This window comes from Chenopodium album, chromosome 23, assembly GCF_948465745.1.
Source record: "Chenopodium album chromosome 23, dcCheAlbu1.1, whole genome shotgun sequence".
NCBI classification, from domain to species: Eukaryota; Viridiplantae; Streptophyta; class Magnoliopsida; order Caryophyllales; family Amaranthaceae; genus Chenopodium; species Chenopodium album.
In genome coordinates, this window is record NC_137856.1 from 6,119,858 (window position 1) to 6,137,952 (window position 18,095).

General features: G+C 32.5%; 2 protein-coding genes and 2 pseudogenes across 2 annotated transcripts; all 4 read left to right on the forward strand.

Annotated features, from left to right (window-relative positions):
* Nucleotides 1–530: 530 nt before the first annotated feature.
* Nucleotides 531–1,842, forward strand: LOC145609252 (polygalacturonase inhibitor 1 pseudogene; annotated as a pseudogene).
* Nucleotides 1,843–3,336: 1,494 nt separating this feature from the next.
* Nucleotides 3,337–4,679, forward strand: LOC145609622 (polygalacturonase inhibitor 1 pseudogene; annotated as a pseudogene).
* Nucleotides 4,680–6,998: 2,319 nt separating this feature from the next.
* On the forward strand, nucleotides 6,999–8,020 carry LOC145609209 (polygalacturonase inhibitor 1-like). Its single transcript, XM_081664752.1, has one exon. It carries the CDS (start codon nucleotides 7,047–7,049, stop codon nucleotides 7,989–7,991), a length of 945 nt encoding a protein of 314 aa, XP_081520878.1. The 5' UTR covers nucleotides 6,999–7,046; the 3' UTR covers nucleotides 7,992–8,020.
* A 3,804-nt stretch (nucleotides 8,021–11,824) lies between these two features.
* LOC145609134 (uncharacterized) lies at nucleotides 11,825–13,261 on the forward strand. Its single transcript, XM_081664688.1, has one exon. The coding sequence runs from the start codon at nucleotides 11,886–11,888 to the stop codon at nucleotides 13,044–13,046; it is 1,161 nt and encodes a 386-aa protein (XP_081520814.1). The 5' UTR covers nucleotides 11,825–11,885; the 3' UTR covers nucleotides 13,047–13,261.
* The last annotated feature ends 4,834 nt before the right edge of the window (nucleotides 13,262–18,095 follow it).

The following is an 18,095-nucleotide window of genomic DNA, read 5'->3' on the forward strand; positions in this document are numbered from 1 at the left end:
ACTCGATTTGATCAAAACTTTATTCTAGTTGGCTTGATTCAAAACTTCAGAGAGTACAAATGGAACAAACTGTTATCGAGTTTAACGAGTAGCAAGTAACAGTAGAATACATGTAAAGAATTTAGATTCAAGTTGAGTCGTACTCTCCTTAACCCCCGTAATCAATTTGCTCAATTAATATCCCTAATTTTAGTTCAATTTATATTAAAGTTACATGTACTGACAAGTGACAACCGTATAAGTCAAATTATCAATAATTTCCCCTGTTAACTTTCACTAAGCTAATTAATAAATCACTAGAAGGATTATATCATCTTATCATTTTTTATACAACAAATACATAGGTAGTAATCCATACCGTAAATGTAATGGTCTAATGATCATACTTCACCGTACCACTAACCAGACCAACTTTAATTTTATAAAAGTATCTCACAAGTTGATTGATAATGCACTTTGATAAATGCTTATATCTAAACCTTATATATGAAACTCCAATTATGTGCTGTGAACACACAAGCAAAAACCATTTAAAATTATACATATGGAAACCAAACCATATATCTATACCCTCTTCGTCACTCTCCTCTTCCTCCTCCCTTCCCTCAACCTCTCTCTCTCCCCACCACCACCACTACCACCACCACAACGACGATGCTACCCAGACGACGAACGAGCACTCCTTGAAATCAAGGCTTACTTCGGCAACAACTTGAGCATCTTCTCAACATGGACACCACAAAACGATTGTTGCAAAAAGTGGAGTGGTGTACTATGCAAGAAGATCCCCAAGACAAATATCCACCGTGTTAACTTCCTCGAAATCATTGGCTCGGATGAGGTTGTAGGAACAATCCCCAATACCCTTGATAAATTCCCATACCTCGAAACCCTTATCTTAAGACTATTACCCAATCTCACAGGCTCAATCCCACCCGTCATCGGCAAACTCACTAGACTGAAATACCTCTCTCTTAACTGGGACGACCTTAGCGGTCCAATCCCGCAATTCTTAAGCCGGCTCACCAACTTAGGCATCCTCAGCCTAAATAACAACCGGTTCACCGGTTCTATTCCGGCTTTCCTAGGTCAACTCCCTAAACTCGAGGGAGTTGATCTACAGGAAAATCAGCTAACAGGCCGAATCCCTGAGACATTCGGCCTGTTTGCAAATGACTCACAAATTCAGTTGTACAACAATAAGTTATCTGGTACAATCCCAAATTCCCTAGGAAAGATAAACTTTGGAATCCTTGATTTGTCAGGAAATCAGCTCACAGGTGACGCATCGTTCTTGTTTGGTGAGGACAAGTCCAACTTAGCTCACTTAATCTTGTCGAGGAATCGATTGTCGTTCGATTTCTCAAAGGTGGTGATGCCGGTAGGCCAGCTGAATTCATCATTATTGGTGCTAGAGTTGAGCCATAACCAAATATATGGGAGTCTGCCTACTTGGTTGGGGCAGGCACCCTTATTGTACCAATTCGATGTAAGTTATAACCGGCTTTGCGGGCCGATCCCGACTCTCGGAGGGAGGTTACAGCAAAGCTTTCCTGCGTCGTCGTTTGAGCATAATTTGTGCTTGTGTGGTGCTCCATTGCCTCCTTGCAAGTCGTAATTCATCATCAGCTGCATCGTTGGAGTCAGACGTTGACTAGTAGTGTTGAAATGCTTGTTTTAAAGTGGTTCCTTTTAATTATAGTAATAAAACAATTAAACAATGAATGTGAAAAGTGGAAGGGAAGTCAAAACCTTTAATTATGTAAAAGAAATATGGATGATACGATCATACAAATTACATTAGGGCTGATTGTTAAAGTTATGAAATGCCCTTTTTTTATATATTTGTCTTGTTTTTCTTATACTATTTGCCAGCGATACTTATTCAACACACACTAAGAGCCTGTTCACATTTGTTAAACTGAGAACTGAGTTGAACTGAACTGAACTAAATTGATTGAAGCTAAATTGAATTGATTGGAGCTAAACAGAACTGAATAGAGCTTAAATGAATATTTTATAAGGAAAGGAAATTAGGAGCTAAACTGAACTGATTGGAGCTGAATTGAACTGAAATGAAATAAAGCTGAAGTGAATATGCCCTTAGTTCTTTTTATTTTTTTTTGATAAGAGAAGAACTTTATCGGATTAGAATCTATCACAAGTCACAACTTCACATGTCCTTCAAGCCAGATTTAATGGGTTATACACTTTGACAATGGGTAACAGGTAAGAAAATCCCTATCCCCAATGTGCTTGTAGTGGGGTTTGATCTCACATTGGGGTTTGATCTCACATTCACTCAATCACTAATAGACCAAGCTTTGCTTGATAAAAACCAAAATGCTAAGTATCCTACTACCCCATCCGTAGTACGGAGTATGGAGAAATTGCTATCTGGGCCTAAATTTGCCTGGGCTTTGAGCATAGTTTTTGGACTTGGATTTCATGCTCGGACTGATTTGGCCCAATATCTAAAAATAATTATAATATTTTAAAATTTTTAAATTAATTTATATTTTTACTTTTAGGGCCGTTAGGGGTGCTAGCAAATTAAGTTGATCAGGCAACTTATGAGTATTCCAAAGTCGATTCAACTAAAACTTTATTGGAACAAGCTATTATTGAGTTTAACAAGTAATTAGTAAGAGTCGAATATATGTAAAGATTTTAGATTTGAGTTAACTCGTGCTCTTCTTAGCACGCGTGATCAACTTGCTCAATTAGCATCTCTAATCTTAGTACAATAATACCATAAATGATTATATTAAAATTACAATATGTATCGGCAATGGTACATAAAACTTAACTTATCAAGTTATCAATAATATTCCTGTTAACTTTTACTAGTTCTGTCTCACTTAGTAATTCATAAATAACTAGAAGGATTACAATAATTTTTATTAGTAGTACACCCTTTATTTTTCTTGTTTGTTCTTTTTATTTACGAGTATCATTTTACACACCTTTTTTTCTAACTCATTCAATTGATTATCTTGATATGTCTCTTTTTATATCGTATGGTTTTTTTATGATGATTTATGTCAGCCGACTTCAAATTATTTTGGAAGTAAGACTTTGTTATTGTTGTTAAAGTTATATTTTTGTATAACAAATACATACATACTAATCCGTACCATATATGTAATAGACTAATGGTTAAATACTTAAATGATAATACTTCATCACTCACTACTCACCAGACCAACTTTAATTTTGTAAAAATATCTCACAACTTGACTGATCATATCATGCAATTTGATAAATCATTATCTAAACCTTGCTTATAAATGGCCCTTTTATCATGCTGTGAAGACACAAGCAAAAATCAATTAAGAAATTACATATATGGAAACCAAACCATACATCTATACCCTCCTCTTCATCACTCTTCTCTACCTCCTCCCGTCCCTCAACCTCTCACTCTCCCCACCACCACTACCACCACAACAACGACGATGCTACCCAGACGACGAACAAGCACTCCTCGAAATCAAGGCTTACTTCGGCAACAACTTGAGCATCTTCTCAACATGGACACCACAAAACGATTGTTGCAAAAAGTGGAGTGGTGTACTATGCAAGAAGATCCCCAAGACAAATATCCACCGTGTTAATTTCCTTGAAATCATAGACTCGGATGAGGTTGTAGGAACAATCCCCACCACCCTTAACAAACTCCCGTATCTCGAATCCCTCATCTTACGATTTTTGCCTAACCTCACGGGTTCTATCCCGCCAGTCATTGGCAAACTCACTAGACTAACATACCTATCCCTTAACTGGGACGGCCTCAGCGGTCCCATCCCAAATTTCTTAAGCCAGCTCACCAACTTAAGCGTCCTTAGCCTTAATAACAACCAGTTTACCGGTTCCATTCCACCTTTCCTAGGTCAACTCCCTAAACTCCAGGGAGTTGACCTACAGGAAAATCAGCTTACAGGCCGGATCCCTGAGGAATTCGGCCTGTTTGCGAATGACTCACAAATTAATTTGTACAATAATAAGTTATCTGGTACAATCCCAAAGTCCCTGGGAAAGATAAATTTCGAATCCCTTGATCTGTCAGGTAATCAGCTCACAGGTGACGCGTCCTTCTTATTTGGTGAGTTCAAGTCCAGCTTGGGTCACTTAGGCTTATCGAGGAATCGATTGTCGTTCAATTTCTCGAATGTGGTGATGCCAGTAGGAGAGTTGAATTCAACGTTATTGGAGCTAGAGTTGAGTCATAATCAGATATACGGAAGTCTGCCTAATTGGTTGGGGTTGGCACCAGTCTTGTACCAATTTGATGTAAGCTACAACCGGCTTTGCGGGCCGATCCCGACTGTTGGAGGGAGGTTGCAGAAAAGCTTTCCTGCGTCATCATTTGAGCATAATCTGTGCTTGTGCGGTGCTCCTTTGCCTCCTTGCAAGTCGTAATTCATCAGCTGCATGCAGCGTGGGAGTCAGACGTTGACTAGTTGTGTTGAAGTGCTTGTTTTTAAGTGCAATTATTTAGTTATAAAACTATTAAACAATGAATGTGAAAAGTGGAAGGAAAGTCAAAACTCAAAACCTCTATTTATGTAAAAAGAAAAATAGATACTTTACAAGTATAAAAATTACATAAGTGCTGATTGTGAAATTACATAAATGCCCTTATGATATTTTGCTTGTTTTCCTTATACTTCGTATTTGCCCTGTATAAATATTTTAATTTTCCCTTATACTTTGTATTTGTCCTATTAAAAATTTTGGAAAACAAACTCGTTCCAAAAGCAGAGTCGGAAGAGATTCCATACGAAAATCAAAAAGTTTTAGTAGAATAACTTAACTGCTTTATTAAGTGAAACATCTCTATTTCAGATGGAAAGTTTGTTCATGACCCAAGCTGGCTTTTTAGGAAATCCGACTTTCAACAACAGTTAACATGCTAAGAAATACAAAACACATTGTATTAAGCCAAGTTTACAATTGTTCTTTAATAGTGATCCGCACTTTATAAATCATTCAAATTAAGACAATTTGTACTCAAATTTATAGAACAAAATTAAGTTCAAAATCAGAATTAGAGTTTGTAAAGTGGTAAAAAGAAATTCAATGACACAATCTTAAACCTCAATTTGTACTCAATCTTAAACAAAACCTCAATAGGGAAAATGAATCATTTAATTTCCCTTCCATTTCCTCCCTTCAAAAGGCATCCAAAGAGAGGAGATTGAATTCCTTGTTTTTATTTTCTCTTCCGATCCTTTCCTCCCAATCCTCTCAATCGAAACTATGTTTAAATACATATTGGCAAATTTTCGTGTAAAACATATTTTTATTGGTACACCTAGTAGATAATAAATATTAAATAAAATAACAGTAACAGTGAGGAGAGTATATAATTGGTCTCACTACTCTCTTAGTCTCATATAGTTGAAAAATTGTAGAATTTATTATATACACTCAGGTGCACCGTACATCCAAATTTAGTTTTTGCTCTCATTTGATGATTAAATGAATAATAATCATAAAAATGAGAACAAAATACTCATATGGGTGTACATACGATGCACCCAGGTGTGTATAATAATGGACAATATTTAGCACCCGCCAATTGTCAAATCTTGTAACTTTGATAAGGAAAATGTGTAGTCATTTGAATAATGTTAGATCAAAGTCAACCTGGCCCACTAGCCTGACTTGCATTTGGTCAGGCTTTGGGCAGAATTTTCAATTTTTCAGTCCAAAGTCGAGTCGGGCTTGGCTTAAATTTTTTATTTTTTAGATGCGCTTGGGCATGTAATTTTTTACTTGAAAATTGCCTCGACCTAGATACAGGTTGATTTTTTGTGCATTGTGCTGCTTCGCCTCGCATTTTGATTAGGTCTGGATAATGTGTTATGCATCCAATTTATTAGCACAATAATGCAAAGGTAGTAGCATAGTCCCACTTTAAAAGAAATGAAAATTTTACATTAGTCATTTGAAATATGACTAGCATAATGTTTTTATGATTATATAGTTCATAATTGATATATTTTTTTTCCAAGTAATTAATAAAATTGCTTTATTTTAGGTATAAAACAGTATTATCAACATTTTTTTTTATTCATCAAGTTTTTAGTTTCATTTATGTAATTTTATTCTTATTTTATAACTTCTCAAAGAATATTTATTTTATGTTGGATTAAAAATTTCAAAATATATATTTACATTGTAGATATAATAAGACTAATTGTGACCATTTTATAAGGTTAAAAAAAATGAACCAATCATATAGTATATCATTAAAATAATATGGTAGTCATTTTTCAAACGATTAAAACTAGGTTCAATTTAAATAGATTTTTTTAAAAAATTTACTCTTTATTTGGAAAATGTCTTCTTATAACTATGACATCATAACTAGTTTAGGTGGAAAGATCTTCATAATAAGTTGATAGGTTTAGTTAATGATGTCAGATTATTGTCAGCAATGACTTTTTTTTTTTAGTCCAAAAGGACACTAATATATTAGTAATTGTTAATATACTTATTACAATATTTAGTTTGGTGCATATCCTCCTATAAATAACAATAATTACGTAATGCAAAATTGCAAATATACTATATTACTATAATGGTTACGTATTACATGCATCTTATTAAATAGTTCAAATAATGACGAGCTTGTAAACTGTTTTAGGCAGATTGATCTTGGCTGGATTCGAAACTAAGAATTGCCACCGAAAATGCATTTGACTATTCTCTATGCACAATAATATCACATAATTGAGACATTGAGCCCACTTTGAATGACACATTATGACTCACTCGATCGGCCGCCTCTAGTCCACTTGATCACGCTCCAATTATCCACTTGCAAATTATTAGTGTGCCTTAATTATAGTTAAACACTATTTACTACCTAATCCTACATCATTGTATAGATTAAAATTTTATTTAATGTTAGTTCAAATCTTTATATGTTGTCTATCTATATATATAGCAACTCTTTTTCCATGTATGCATCTTATTATAAACACAAACTTTCCTTTATAATCCCATATAGCCAATTAAGTAGCCAACAAAACACCATGCAAGCTCCTACACTAAAATGTTCTCTCCTCTTCTTTAGCTACACTTTCTTGCTCTTCCTCTCATCCCTAAACCTAGCTTCCTCGGCCATTGTATGTAACCCAATTGACAAAAAAGCCCTCCTAGATATCAAAAACCATTTCCACAATGTCTCCGCTTTCAAAACTTGGGATCCTAAAACTGATTGTTGTAACGACTGGTCAGGGGTCTTAGGCTGTGATAAACATGGCCATGTTACAACACTCGATTTTACTTCTTACAACCTTACCGGCCCAATCCCCTCATCACTTGGTCAATTACGTAAGCTTAAGACCGCTATTCTCCATACAAACAACCTCTCCGATCACATTCCATCCTTTTTGGGATTTATGAGAAACTTAGAGTTCCTTTACCTCTATGACAATAAGCTTACCGGCCCAATCCCATCTTCACTCTCCCAACTCCCCAAAATCTCCGCGATTAACCTAGGCTCAAACCAACTCACAGGCTCCATCCCAGAGTCCTTCGGCTCATTCAAAAGCCCTTTAATAACCTCCTTATCCCTATATTCCAACAAATTATCTGGTCCGATCCCAAGGTCATTTGGAAAGGCTAACATTCAATTATTAGATCTCAACGACAACAAGTTTACGGGTGATGCATCATTTCTATTTTCAAATGACAACACATCTTTGTTCAGTATAGACATAAGTAACAATCTCTTTCACTTTGATTTTTCTAATGTTGATCTTCCTCAAAGTTTAGAGTATCTAAACATAAGCCATAACAAAATATATGGTTCATTGCCTAAAAGACTAGGGCAGTTGCCGTTGAAAAGGATTGACGTGAGCTTCAACCAGCTTTGCGGGAAGATACCAACCGGTAGAAGATTAAAGCAGTTTAGCCCCGTATTCTTTTCCCATAACAAGTGCTTGTGCGATCCACCATTAGCACCTTGCCATTAGTAAAATTTAAATGTATGTTGCATTAGCTTATTTACATTATTCAGTAATTTAAATAAGGAGATCGAGAAGGTGTACGTGAATTGAGACTTTGAGAGTTGTACGTACCGTACCGTTGTTGCATGACTTGCATCTACTTCCTCAGCCTCAAATTTATATATAATTTTCTTTAAACGATTGGTATTTATATTAATATATTTTTTATGGGTTTAATTTTATTGCAACATTGGTATTTTGATTTTTTTTTTAATCCGTAATGTTTAACTACAATCATTAATACATTTATTTACCAATAAGCAAGGTCGTCCCATATATTTTGAGGGCTCTGCACTAATTTTAAAAATTAGGCCCAACATTGATATTTTTTTTTTTAAAAAAAAAACAATAAGATAGAGTGAAATTCTTTTTATATTTTTTTTTTATGAATATAAATTATTATACAGTATGTGATATAAACCGTGAAATGTTTTATCATTAAGGATAATGGTGAATTTTTATACACAATCATTGTCGTAATATGCCGCTCTATCACTACGCTACAACAAATTTTTTGATGTGGCAAATAATCCAAATATAATATATTGTAAATTGATTTTGGGCCCTTTTAATTTGGGGCCCTGTGATTAATTATGGTCAAAGTTATTAATTTTAAACTAAAAATTGGCAATGAGGCAAATAAATAATGAGCGAGTAATTCCCTTCAAAAAAAAAAAAATAATGAGCGAGTAATTTTGCTAACTATACATAGTAGTTAATTGAATTTTAGGTCTAAGGTGTGTCTTTAAGATTGTGAAAAAGTATAACTTCATACATCCCTCACTCTTTCATACATACGCTTTTGTTCATTGCATCATTTGAAATTTTATACTACTCCCTCGAGCTCCATCCCCTTTTGGTTGTTACTTTTAAAGGAAAATCACAGGAATTAAGGTGGAGAATCTGAAGTAATGAAAGTATATGGAAAAGTGATGAAATTCTCAACCAAAAATGTAATAAAAGTGCATGGAAAAGAGACATTTTCAACTTAAAAAGTAATTTAAGTACATAGAAAAGAGAAATTGAGAGATTTAGGGCCTATTCTGATTTACTGAATTGAGTTGAACTGAACTGAATTGATTGGAGCTGAACTGAATTAAATACTGCTGAAATGAATTGTTTATGAGAGAAGAAAATTAAAGCTGAACTAAACTGAACTGAACTGATTGGAGCTGAACTGAATTTATGCTGAAGAAAACGGGCCCTTAAGAGTGTAAAACATTAAATTAGTCAAAAGTTGACACAATTTTTATAGCAAATGTTAGGGTAAATTAGGAAGAGGTCTTAATAAGAACAAAAAAAATGAGGGTATAAAAGTCTTTTTGTACATTTTAATAATTATGAAAATATGAAATGTGACAAACATTTAGGGGCACTCAAAATGACAAAAGTGACAAATAAAAGGGGACGGAGGGAGTATTTTACGATATCAACATGTCCATAATTGTTTTTCATTGTTAATTTATAGCAAAAGTTACCCCAAAGAAATTTATAAGTTACTCTAAAACTATTCGATAAACTCATATACACTAATATTATTGTAAATAAGGTGTATACAAAATTTTTGTAAATCTTATACAAATTCAGATAAAGATTTTTTTTTTTTAATTGAAGCGATCGTTAATCGAATCTGCGATATAATTATTTCATGGTGTTAAGTATATGTGTTGGAATTTTTGATATCTTTCGCATTGATTGTAAGGCCCTGTTTGATTCACCTTAATTTTGCTGAACTGAAATTATTTTTACTGAACTGAACTTATTTTTACTGAAGTGAACTTAATTTTACTGAACTGAAATTATTTTTACTGAAATTAAATTATCTTTACTGAACTAAAATTATTTTTACTGATTTTCTATTATAATTCTTCTTTAAGAAAACTGAATTTTACTGAAAAGAACAGGGCTTAAGTGTCATTTGATTATCTTTTTATTATTGAAATCCCTTTTTTTCTATAAAGAATGCTACTATAGCAATAAAAAGGAGTTGACAGAAAGTGGCCGGGTGTTTTGGGTTGAGCCAATTTTTGACACATTCGTATTTACATGCTTATGAAAAAATTGGAAGGGAATCATAGAAATCTACTTATCTACCCCCCCCCCCCCCCCCAAAAAAAAAAAGATCAAATATTGATAGTCAAAAAAATCTTATTTGATCCTTCTTCCAAAAAAAAATCTTATTTGATCCTTCTTCCAAAAAAAATCTCATAAGATCCTCCATTAATCTTATTAGATTTTGCTGATGTGTAGCAACATAATTGGATGGATATAAGAAGAAAAAAAAATCCTCTGGAATATTATATAAATATGTCAAAAAATTATATTTGACAATATATCACATAACATCTTGAAATAAAACAAAGTAATTGATAAATATATTCAAATTCCTTTTTCAGAAGCACTAAGTTTATAAAGATGGCTGGAAAGATATCATTTGTGTCTCTCATACTAGTGGTACTAGTTATTTTAAACTTTGGTAAGAGTTAAAATTAATAAGAATTATTATTATCGTTTATTATCATTTTGATTTGAATCCACATTTTTAAATACATCAAGTGAAATATTAATTTATGTTTTACTATGTAATTCAAATAAAATAGTGATAATTAAATTAGGAAAATATAAAACTTTTCCTATGTAACATTTAGATGTTACAAATTGGTTAGTTTAATATTTAATTAAATCAATTATATGGTGTACTATTTTTTCTAAATTTTTAATTTATAAATGCAGGTACTAGTGTTATGAGCTCAAGGTTAGATGAAGCGATGGTTCCAAATGCAGGTCCTAATGTTATGAGCTCAAGGTTAGATGAAGCGTTGGTTCCAAATGCAATTCCTAATGTTATGAGCTCAAGGTTAGATGAAGCGTTGGTTCCAAATGCAGGTACTAGTGTTATGAGCTCAAGGTTAGATGAAGCATTGGTTCCAAATCCAATGGACATTGGAGTAGAAGGAGTAGGTCCCCGTTGCAATATTCACATAGTTGGTTGTACGACTGAATTATGTAAGGCACAATGTCCACCATTGGCCGAGAATTCTTATTGCATTTACAACATTTGTTGTTGTGCTGCATAAATTATAAAAATATTTGAATGAATTAAAAAATAATTAATTAATGTAATAAACTTTTGTTATGTGGTTATGGACCTTATGGTATAGACATATGAATAAGTAATTATACTCTTCCAATTTATTAGATGTATACATATTATTTTCATAGTGCGAGCATATTTTGCAATCTTTGGCACAACAATTTCGAAATTTCATCACAAACTTCACAATAATAATAAAAATTTCTAATGATCTAGGGCCACCATACCATCAAAGGTTATTAGGTTAATGTATTCATTTCGTTTAAATAATCGGTTTGATTATATAATTAAGATTTAAAGACCTAAGTGGCCCAATTCCGGATACGTTAACCCTTAACATAGCTATATTGGGATGGAAGTGACAAGTGAGGCCTCTCCAACAATATAATTATTTCTTCTAGAATTTATATTACAAGAGATGTTAATATAGAGAAATTATTGAGTGGGATAAATTTCTTTTGGTTCATCAATAATAATGCTCTCAAAATTGTTATAGGCAGGATGTTCTTGACCAAAACACCAATATGATTATCATTTTTGTGCCTCGGGCCACCGCCTGAAATCCCACTTATCTACATTCATCAACTTGCAAATTAGTGCATGTATTATCGTTATTCAACTATATGCTACACACCTCTTCATTATTGCATTATTGACATATATAGTATCCGACTATCCGTTAATATATAGCAAATCTATATGCATTTATTCTTCACACCAATTACATTTTTTTATATCACATAAGAAATTACGAAGCCATTTCAAACATGCATCCTGCATCAAAATGCTCTATTCTCTTCTTTACTTTCATTTTCTTGCTCTTCCTTTCATCCTTGAACCTAGTTTCCTCGGCCAACGTGTGTAATTCACATGATAAAAACACCCTCCTTGAGATCAAGTATCATTTTAACAATGCCTCCGTGTTCTCCACCTGGAATCCTGACACTGATTGTTGTAGCAATTGGACGGAGATCCAATGTGATGCAGACGGCCGTGTTACAATGCTTGATGTTAGCATGGCCGATGATGTTATAGGTGAGATCCCACCTGCCATAGGAGAGCTCCCATACCTCCAATTCCTTTCTTTTTGGAGCTTCCCTCACCTCTCTGGTCCTATACCCCCAAGCATAGGGAAGTTAAAGACCCTTCAACACCTAGACCTTAGCGGGAACAACCTAAGTGGCCCAATCCCGGATTTCCTTAGCCAACTTCAAAACCTAGAGTACCTTGAGCTTGGATCCAACAATCTTATAGGCCAAATTCCTTCTTCACTTAGCCAATTAAGCAAGCTTAACCTAGTCTCCCTTGGCTCGAATCAACTATCCGGTCACATCCCAGCCTTCTTTGGCTATATGAAAATTTTAAGTGAACTTTACCTCCTCAACAATAAGCTCACTGGCCCTATCCCACCTTCCCTCTCTCAACTCCCCAACCTTTTCGCGATCAACCTTGGCCAAAACCAGCTCACTGGTTCCATCCCAGCCTCCTTCGGCTCCTTCAAAACCCCTTTAATAGATTACTTTTCCATATACTACAACAATTTATCCGGACCAATCCCAAGGTCATTTGGGAAGGCTAACATCACCGAGCTAAATCTGTTTCACAACAAATTTACGGGGGATGCCTCATTTTTGCTTTCTAGGGACAAGACATCGTTAACCACCCTAGACATTGATCATAATCTCTTTAGCTTCAACTTTTCTAAGGTTGGTCTTCCACAAAATTTGGCACATCTCGACGTAAGCCATAACAAAATTTATGGATCTCTTCCTAAACGACTAGGCCAATTGCCGTTAAAGAGTATAGACGTGAGCTTCAACCAGCTTTGTGGGCAGATACCAAGTGGTAGGCGGATAAAACAATTCAAACCAGCCATGTTTTCAAATAACAAGTGCTTGTGCGGTCCACCATTAGCGCGATGCAATTAGTACGCTTTTGATGGATCATGCCCATCATATCATGGCCTATGTATTTTCAATAACTTCATGCGCTTATAGTGTATGAGCAATTGAGCATAACTATAGATAGTAAATGAAAGTGTTGCAAATTTTTTGTTTTTATTTTTATTTTATTTTTTTTCTTCCAGAAAAGTGTTGCATATTTATCTTAAATTTAGTAGAATATTAATGAAAAATTTGTCAATTATTACTTTTTTGTTTCTGTTCTGTTCACTTATTCATTTTGTTCCTTTATAATTGATACTGTCAAATTTGACACACGTGAAAATGAATTAGTATTACCACATAATGAAAAGTGTATAAAGCAAGAAAAGAACGAAGAAAATACTATTTACTCCACTTGTCCTAGAATAATTGTCACGGTGATATATGTAATATGTACTCCCTCCGTTTTTAAATATTTGCTCCCTTTCTCCATGCGCGAAGTTTTAGGAGAAATTAGATAAAGTAATAAAATACGGAGGTAGTGGGGTTGGTGGAAGAATAAAAAAATGTAAAAGGAAAAAGTAGTGGAGAGAATTGGAGGAGAGAGAATATATGTTGGGTCCACTAGGTGAGAGAAATTAATTAAATATTGTAAAAACTTTCCAAATAAGGAAATGGAGCAAGTATTTAAAAACGGTCGCAAATGGAAAGTGGAGCAAGTATTTAAAAACGGAGGGAGTAATATATAGTCTGGTCTCCCTAGAATAACTAATAAATAGCTAATATTTGTCCTACATATCATGATGTTAGTAATAGTCCAGTTGATTTGTTGGAGTTTTTCATGGTGACTTGGTGAGAGAGAGGTCTCAGGTTTGATTCCTCTCTTTGAGCATTTTTTAATTTTTGCTTTTTCTTTGGGTAACTTTATCGATTCTTGGCCCCATAGATTTTTATTCCTGGTTTCGCCCCTGCATTCATATGGCCCATACCAATAACCATTGTGCTACACATGTCATTTGTCATAGCAGTCAAGGCAATGCATGTGTCAATTGGTAATGGGGCAACATTGTGACCTAGGGGGTGCTCAATTTAGAGGTCAATCTGGATGTCTGAGTCGGATTTGATAAGGTCAGGTTGAGTCAGGTCTAATTTCAAACTTGATTCATATTCAATTATTGTGTCCATTCGAGTCGAATTTGAAATCAAATATTTTTTTAGTCGGTCAAGTAAGATTTTGACCTCTTTAATGCCCGCATTATTTTGCAAATGAGAAACTTTTTAAAAGAACATTTATGTGGTAGTAACATATTAGTGGACCAGTTAGAGAGTCATACTACAAGAAAACAACATATTTTTGATACAAATTTTTGCCTAGACTCTAGGCTAGTTAGCTTTCCCTACACCCCCATGATACTACGTCGTTTTATATTGCACCGTTCTGCCATTTTTGTTTTTTTTTTCTTTCTTCATTTTTCATTTTTGTTAACTTTCTATTCAAGCAACTATATAATGATTTTCTTAACCTAATTTCCATTTGATTTCTCTCTTATTTTACCGATTTCATTTTCTCTCTCCTGCATTTTTTATTTTTCCCCCAATTTTTCTCTCTCTTCTTCCATGGAAATTTCTAGCTCAATTGCGTTTGATCGTGACTGTGGTTCTAGCTTAATTGCTTATGATCGTGATTGTGATTGTACGATTATAATGTTTTCATTTCATAGTTTTTGTTCTACCGATTTTAATTTTGATTATAATGCTCTGGTTTTGGTATTGGTTTTTGTTATTAGTAGTTGATTCAAAGTTTTGGTTGTATTATTCTTCTAATTTGATTCTTATTGTTGTAATTGTTTTTATTTTGTAATTTTGATTGTAATCTTATTATTTGATTGTTGCCTTTCCAGTTTTGTGCGTCTTATATGAACATCTATAGTTGTTATTATTTTGCCAAATCGATTATTTTTATCACATTGGTGTATCGTTTAAAAATAATTTTAGTAAAAAAAATTATCACTTGTGTAATAGTAAATGTTCATTTATGTTTAATGTATGTTTCTGTAGTAAACAATAGGTTTTTTGTAGTCGTATACGAAAATATATGTTGTACATGTAAATTTGAATGATTTTCATTCTTTTAAAGATGCTCATGTAAATTTTAACTAGTGAACATATTTTAATATTTATTCCCTCAAAAAAAATAAACATTTGTTATTCTGTTTTGTTGTAATAATGTTCAATTATGCAATTATAAATGTTCATTTATATATACACTTAGCTTGAGTTTATGGAATTATAAGTTGTACATGCAACTTTTAATGATTATCATTGTTTTGTTGTTTCATTAATAATGTTCAGTTATGTCATATATATTTTTACATATAATAATTTTACTGTAATTGATCAAATGCATTATTGTCATTAACCATTATTGCTACTGTATTTGTTCATTTATTACATGTTTAATTATTGCAGTGGGAATAGAGGATGCTGTTATATATTTTTTAAGAAGCAAGTCACTTTGATTTTTGGAGGAAACAATTTTCTTCGGTAGATGATGCTTATGAAATTTATAATGAGTATGATTTTATGAAAGGTTTGGGATCAGAGTTAGGAGGAGTAAGAGGCGAAAGGATGGCTCATTATAAGTGTAGAAATATTAGATCCTATGAGTGACTTGATACAAGAACTGAATGTTTAACTTTTGTACAGTTTCCTATTGATTGTTAAGGTGTGTTTATGAACATATTCTAATATAGTTAGTGAATGATGGTTCAAAGTCGTCAAAAAAATATTAGTATTATATATATACTATTTAAATGTTTGCTTTTGAACGATGTGATTTGTAATAATACTTTGGGAAACAAAAAGTGTATATCCTTCTTATTAAAATCAAATAGAAATTGTATATCACCAAAAATTAACCTATTGAATATTAAATATACAATTCAATTCTACACATATTGATGTTGCGCAAATCCATGCATTCTTGATTTCCTTATTTTTGTCGACTGATCTTCCTTTTTTTTTTCCTTGCTAAATATCCACGATTCTTTGTTTAACTAATAGACAAAAACAAGATTTTTTTAGTTAGATTTGAGCAAGAATAAGTGTTGAAATGAACCAATTTTCATATGAATATGAAAATATAACAATTGAAATGATCGATATGAAAATGAACATATATTAATATATTAATGAACATATATATTTGTAGAATTGATCATCTATTAATATGGAATGAACAACTATTAATACAATAATGAACATATTTACATAATTGAATATGAAAATGTACATCTATTAATATATAAATGAACATGCATTAGTTTAAAAATGCTTATGAAAGATATCAATCAATGAACATGAAATATATACGTAAATAACACTTGAAGCTATCAATATGTGATTTATCATACATCAATCTGAAAAAAAGACATATGTTGAAACTCAAAATTTAACCGAGCATGAAATATTTGCAGAAGATGACCAAAATATAAATATTTATCAAAATTCTAGTAATCGTATATTAATATGTGAAAACCATATACTTTTATGCGATTGAACATCTACCAAAATACAAATGAATATTCATCTAAAATAACTTTCCACTCCAAACTATGAAAAAGAATGAACATTTATATATACAATGACTATGTAGTAACAATTTTCCACTCCAAACTATGAAAAAGAATTAACATTAATACAATGACTATGTTGTAATAATAAATGTAGTAATATATTTATATTAATCATCTATTAACATGTGAATGATTGTATACTAGTATATAAATACACATTTATTGAAACGGAAATGAACATTCAGTAAAAAAGAAAACGCTACGAACTAATTCAATTAGTGCTTACTTTTCTCCAGATTCTTTGATGTTCTTCTCCGAAACTATTTCTTTCAACTGCCCAAAAAAAAAAGAGAATACTTCATAGTTCATACCCTAAAATCAAAAGCTACTTGTTCAGATTACTAGTTTTTAAACGAAAATTAGTAAAAATTACTAAAATGCAATAGTTCATAATCTTTTTCTATGTTTTATACTTCGATGATGAACCTGTAACACAATTGCAACAAAAAATTACTAAAACTAGGGTTTATACTCTTTTTTGAACTAAATATGAACAAAATCACTTACTCCTTTGAATTTCGACTTTGATTAGTTGAATTATGTAGTAACTGAACAATTTTTTTTGATAATTTGTCATAAATTCATAGAAATTTCAGATTTAAAAATTCAAAAAGTAGATGTAGAGAGAGAAAATGTAGAAAATGGGTGAGGAGAGAGAAAGTGAAATGATAATGGTTTTTTTTTTCTTCTGTAAATATGGAATGGGGGAAATAGAACGGATATTACTATGTAGTTACTGTAAAAGTGAGTATTTGGGGAAGGGATGATTCTACCGCAGTTGTCGACTACGTACGACTATGGTCGACTATAATAACAGACTAAATCTCAACCGTTGATTATTTTTATTGCTTAATCTTAGCCTTCGAATATTTTTTTTCAAAAAAAATTAAAAAATCAAAGTTACACATCATTTAAGTCATGACAAGTCAGCGCCCAATCAGCTAAGGGTTGTTTGGTTTATTACTTTAAGAGGGTAATTTTTTTTTCAAGTTATAATTTATAAATTATCATTCAAAATTATAAAATTGAAGAAAATCATCCAAAATAAACGATTGACAAAATTCATTTGTATACTTTCTTCCCCATTTTGATAGCTTCATCCTTCTTCAATGGCACTCCATCTTCAACCTCCAACATTCATTATTTATCCAAAAAATTACCAAATTACATATGAAATCAATAAGATTTTAAGCATCACATTTATGCTTTAATTTTATATTTTAGAGTTTGTATCAATTTAACTATGTGCATAAAAAAAATTCGATTGAAAAATTATGGAATAAATCTTTCGGGATCAAGTGTTAGAATTGAAATAATTTATACTTCCTCCGTTCTATTAATATTGCAACAATGGACTTTTTGCACTATTCATTACTCTTGTTTGACCATATAATATGATTTCTACGTTAAGCAAAATATAGTAATGTGGGATCTTGTTAGATTCGTCTCATAAAATACT

What these genes read in the sequence shown, in the direction of transcription:
- LOC145609209 (XM_081664752.1), top strand. Translation starts at nt 7,047, where the DNA reads ATGCAAGCTCCTACACTAAAATGTTCTCTCCTCTTCTTTAGCTACACT.
- LOC145609134 (XM_081664688.1), top strand. Translation starts at nt 11,886, where the DNA reads ATGCATCCTGCATCAAAATGCTCTATTCTCTTCTTTACTTTCATTTTC.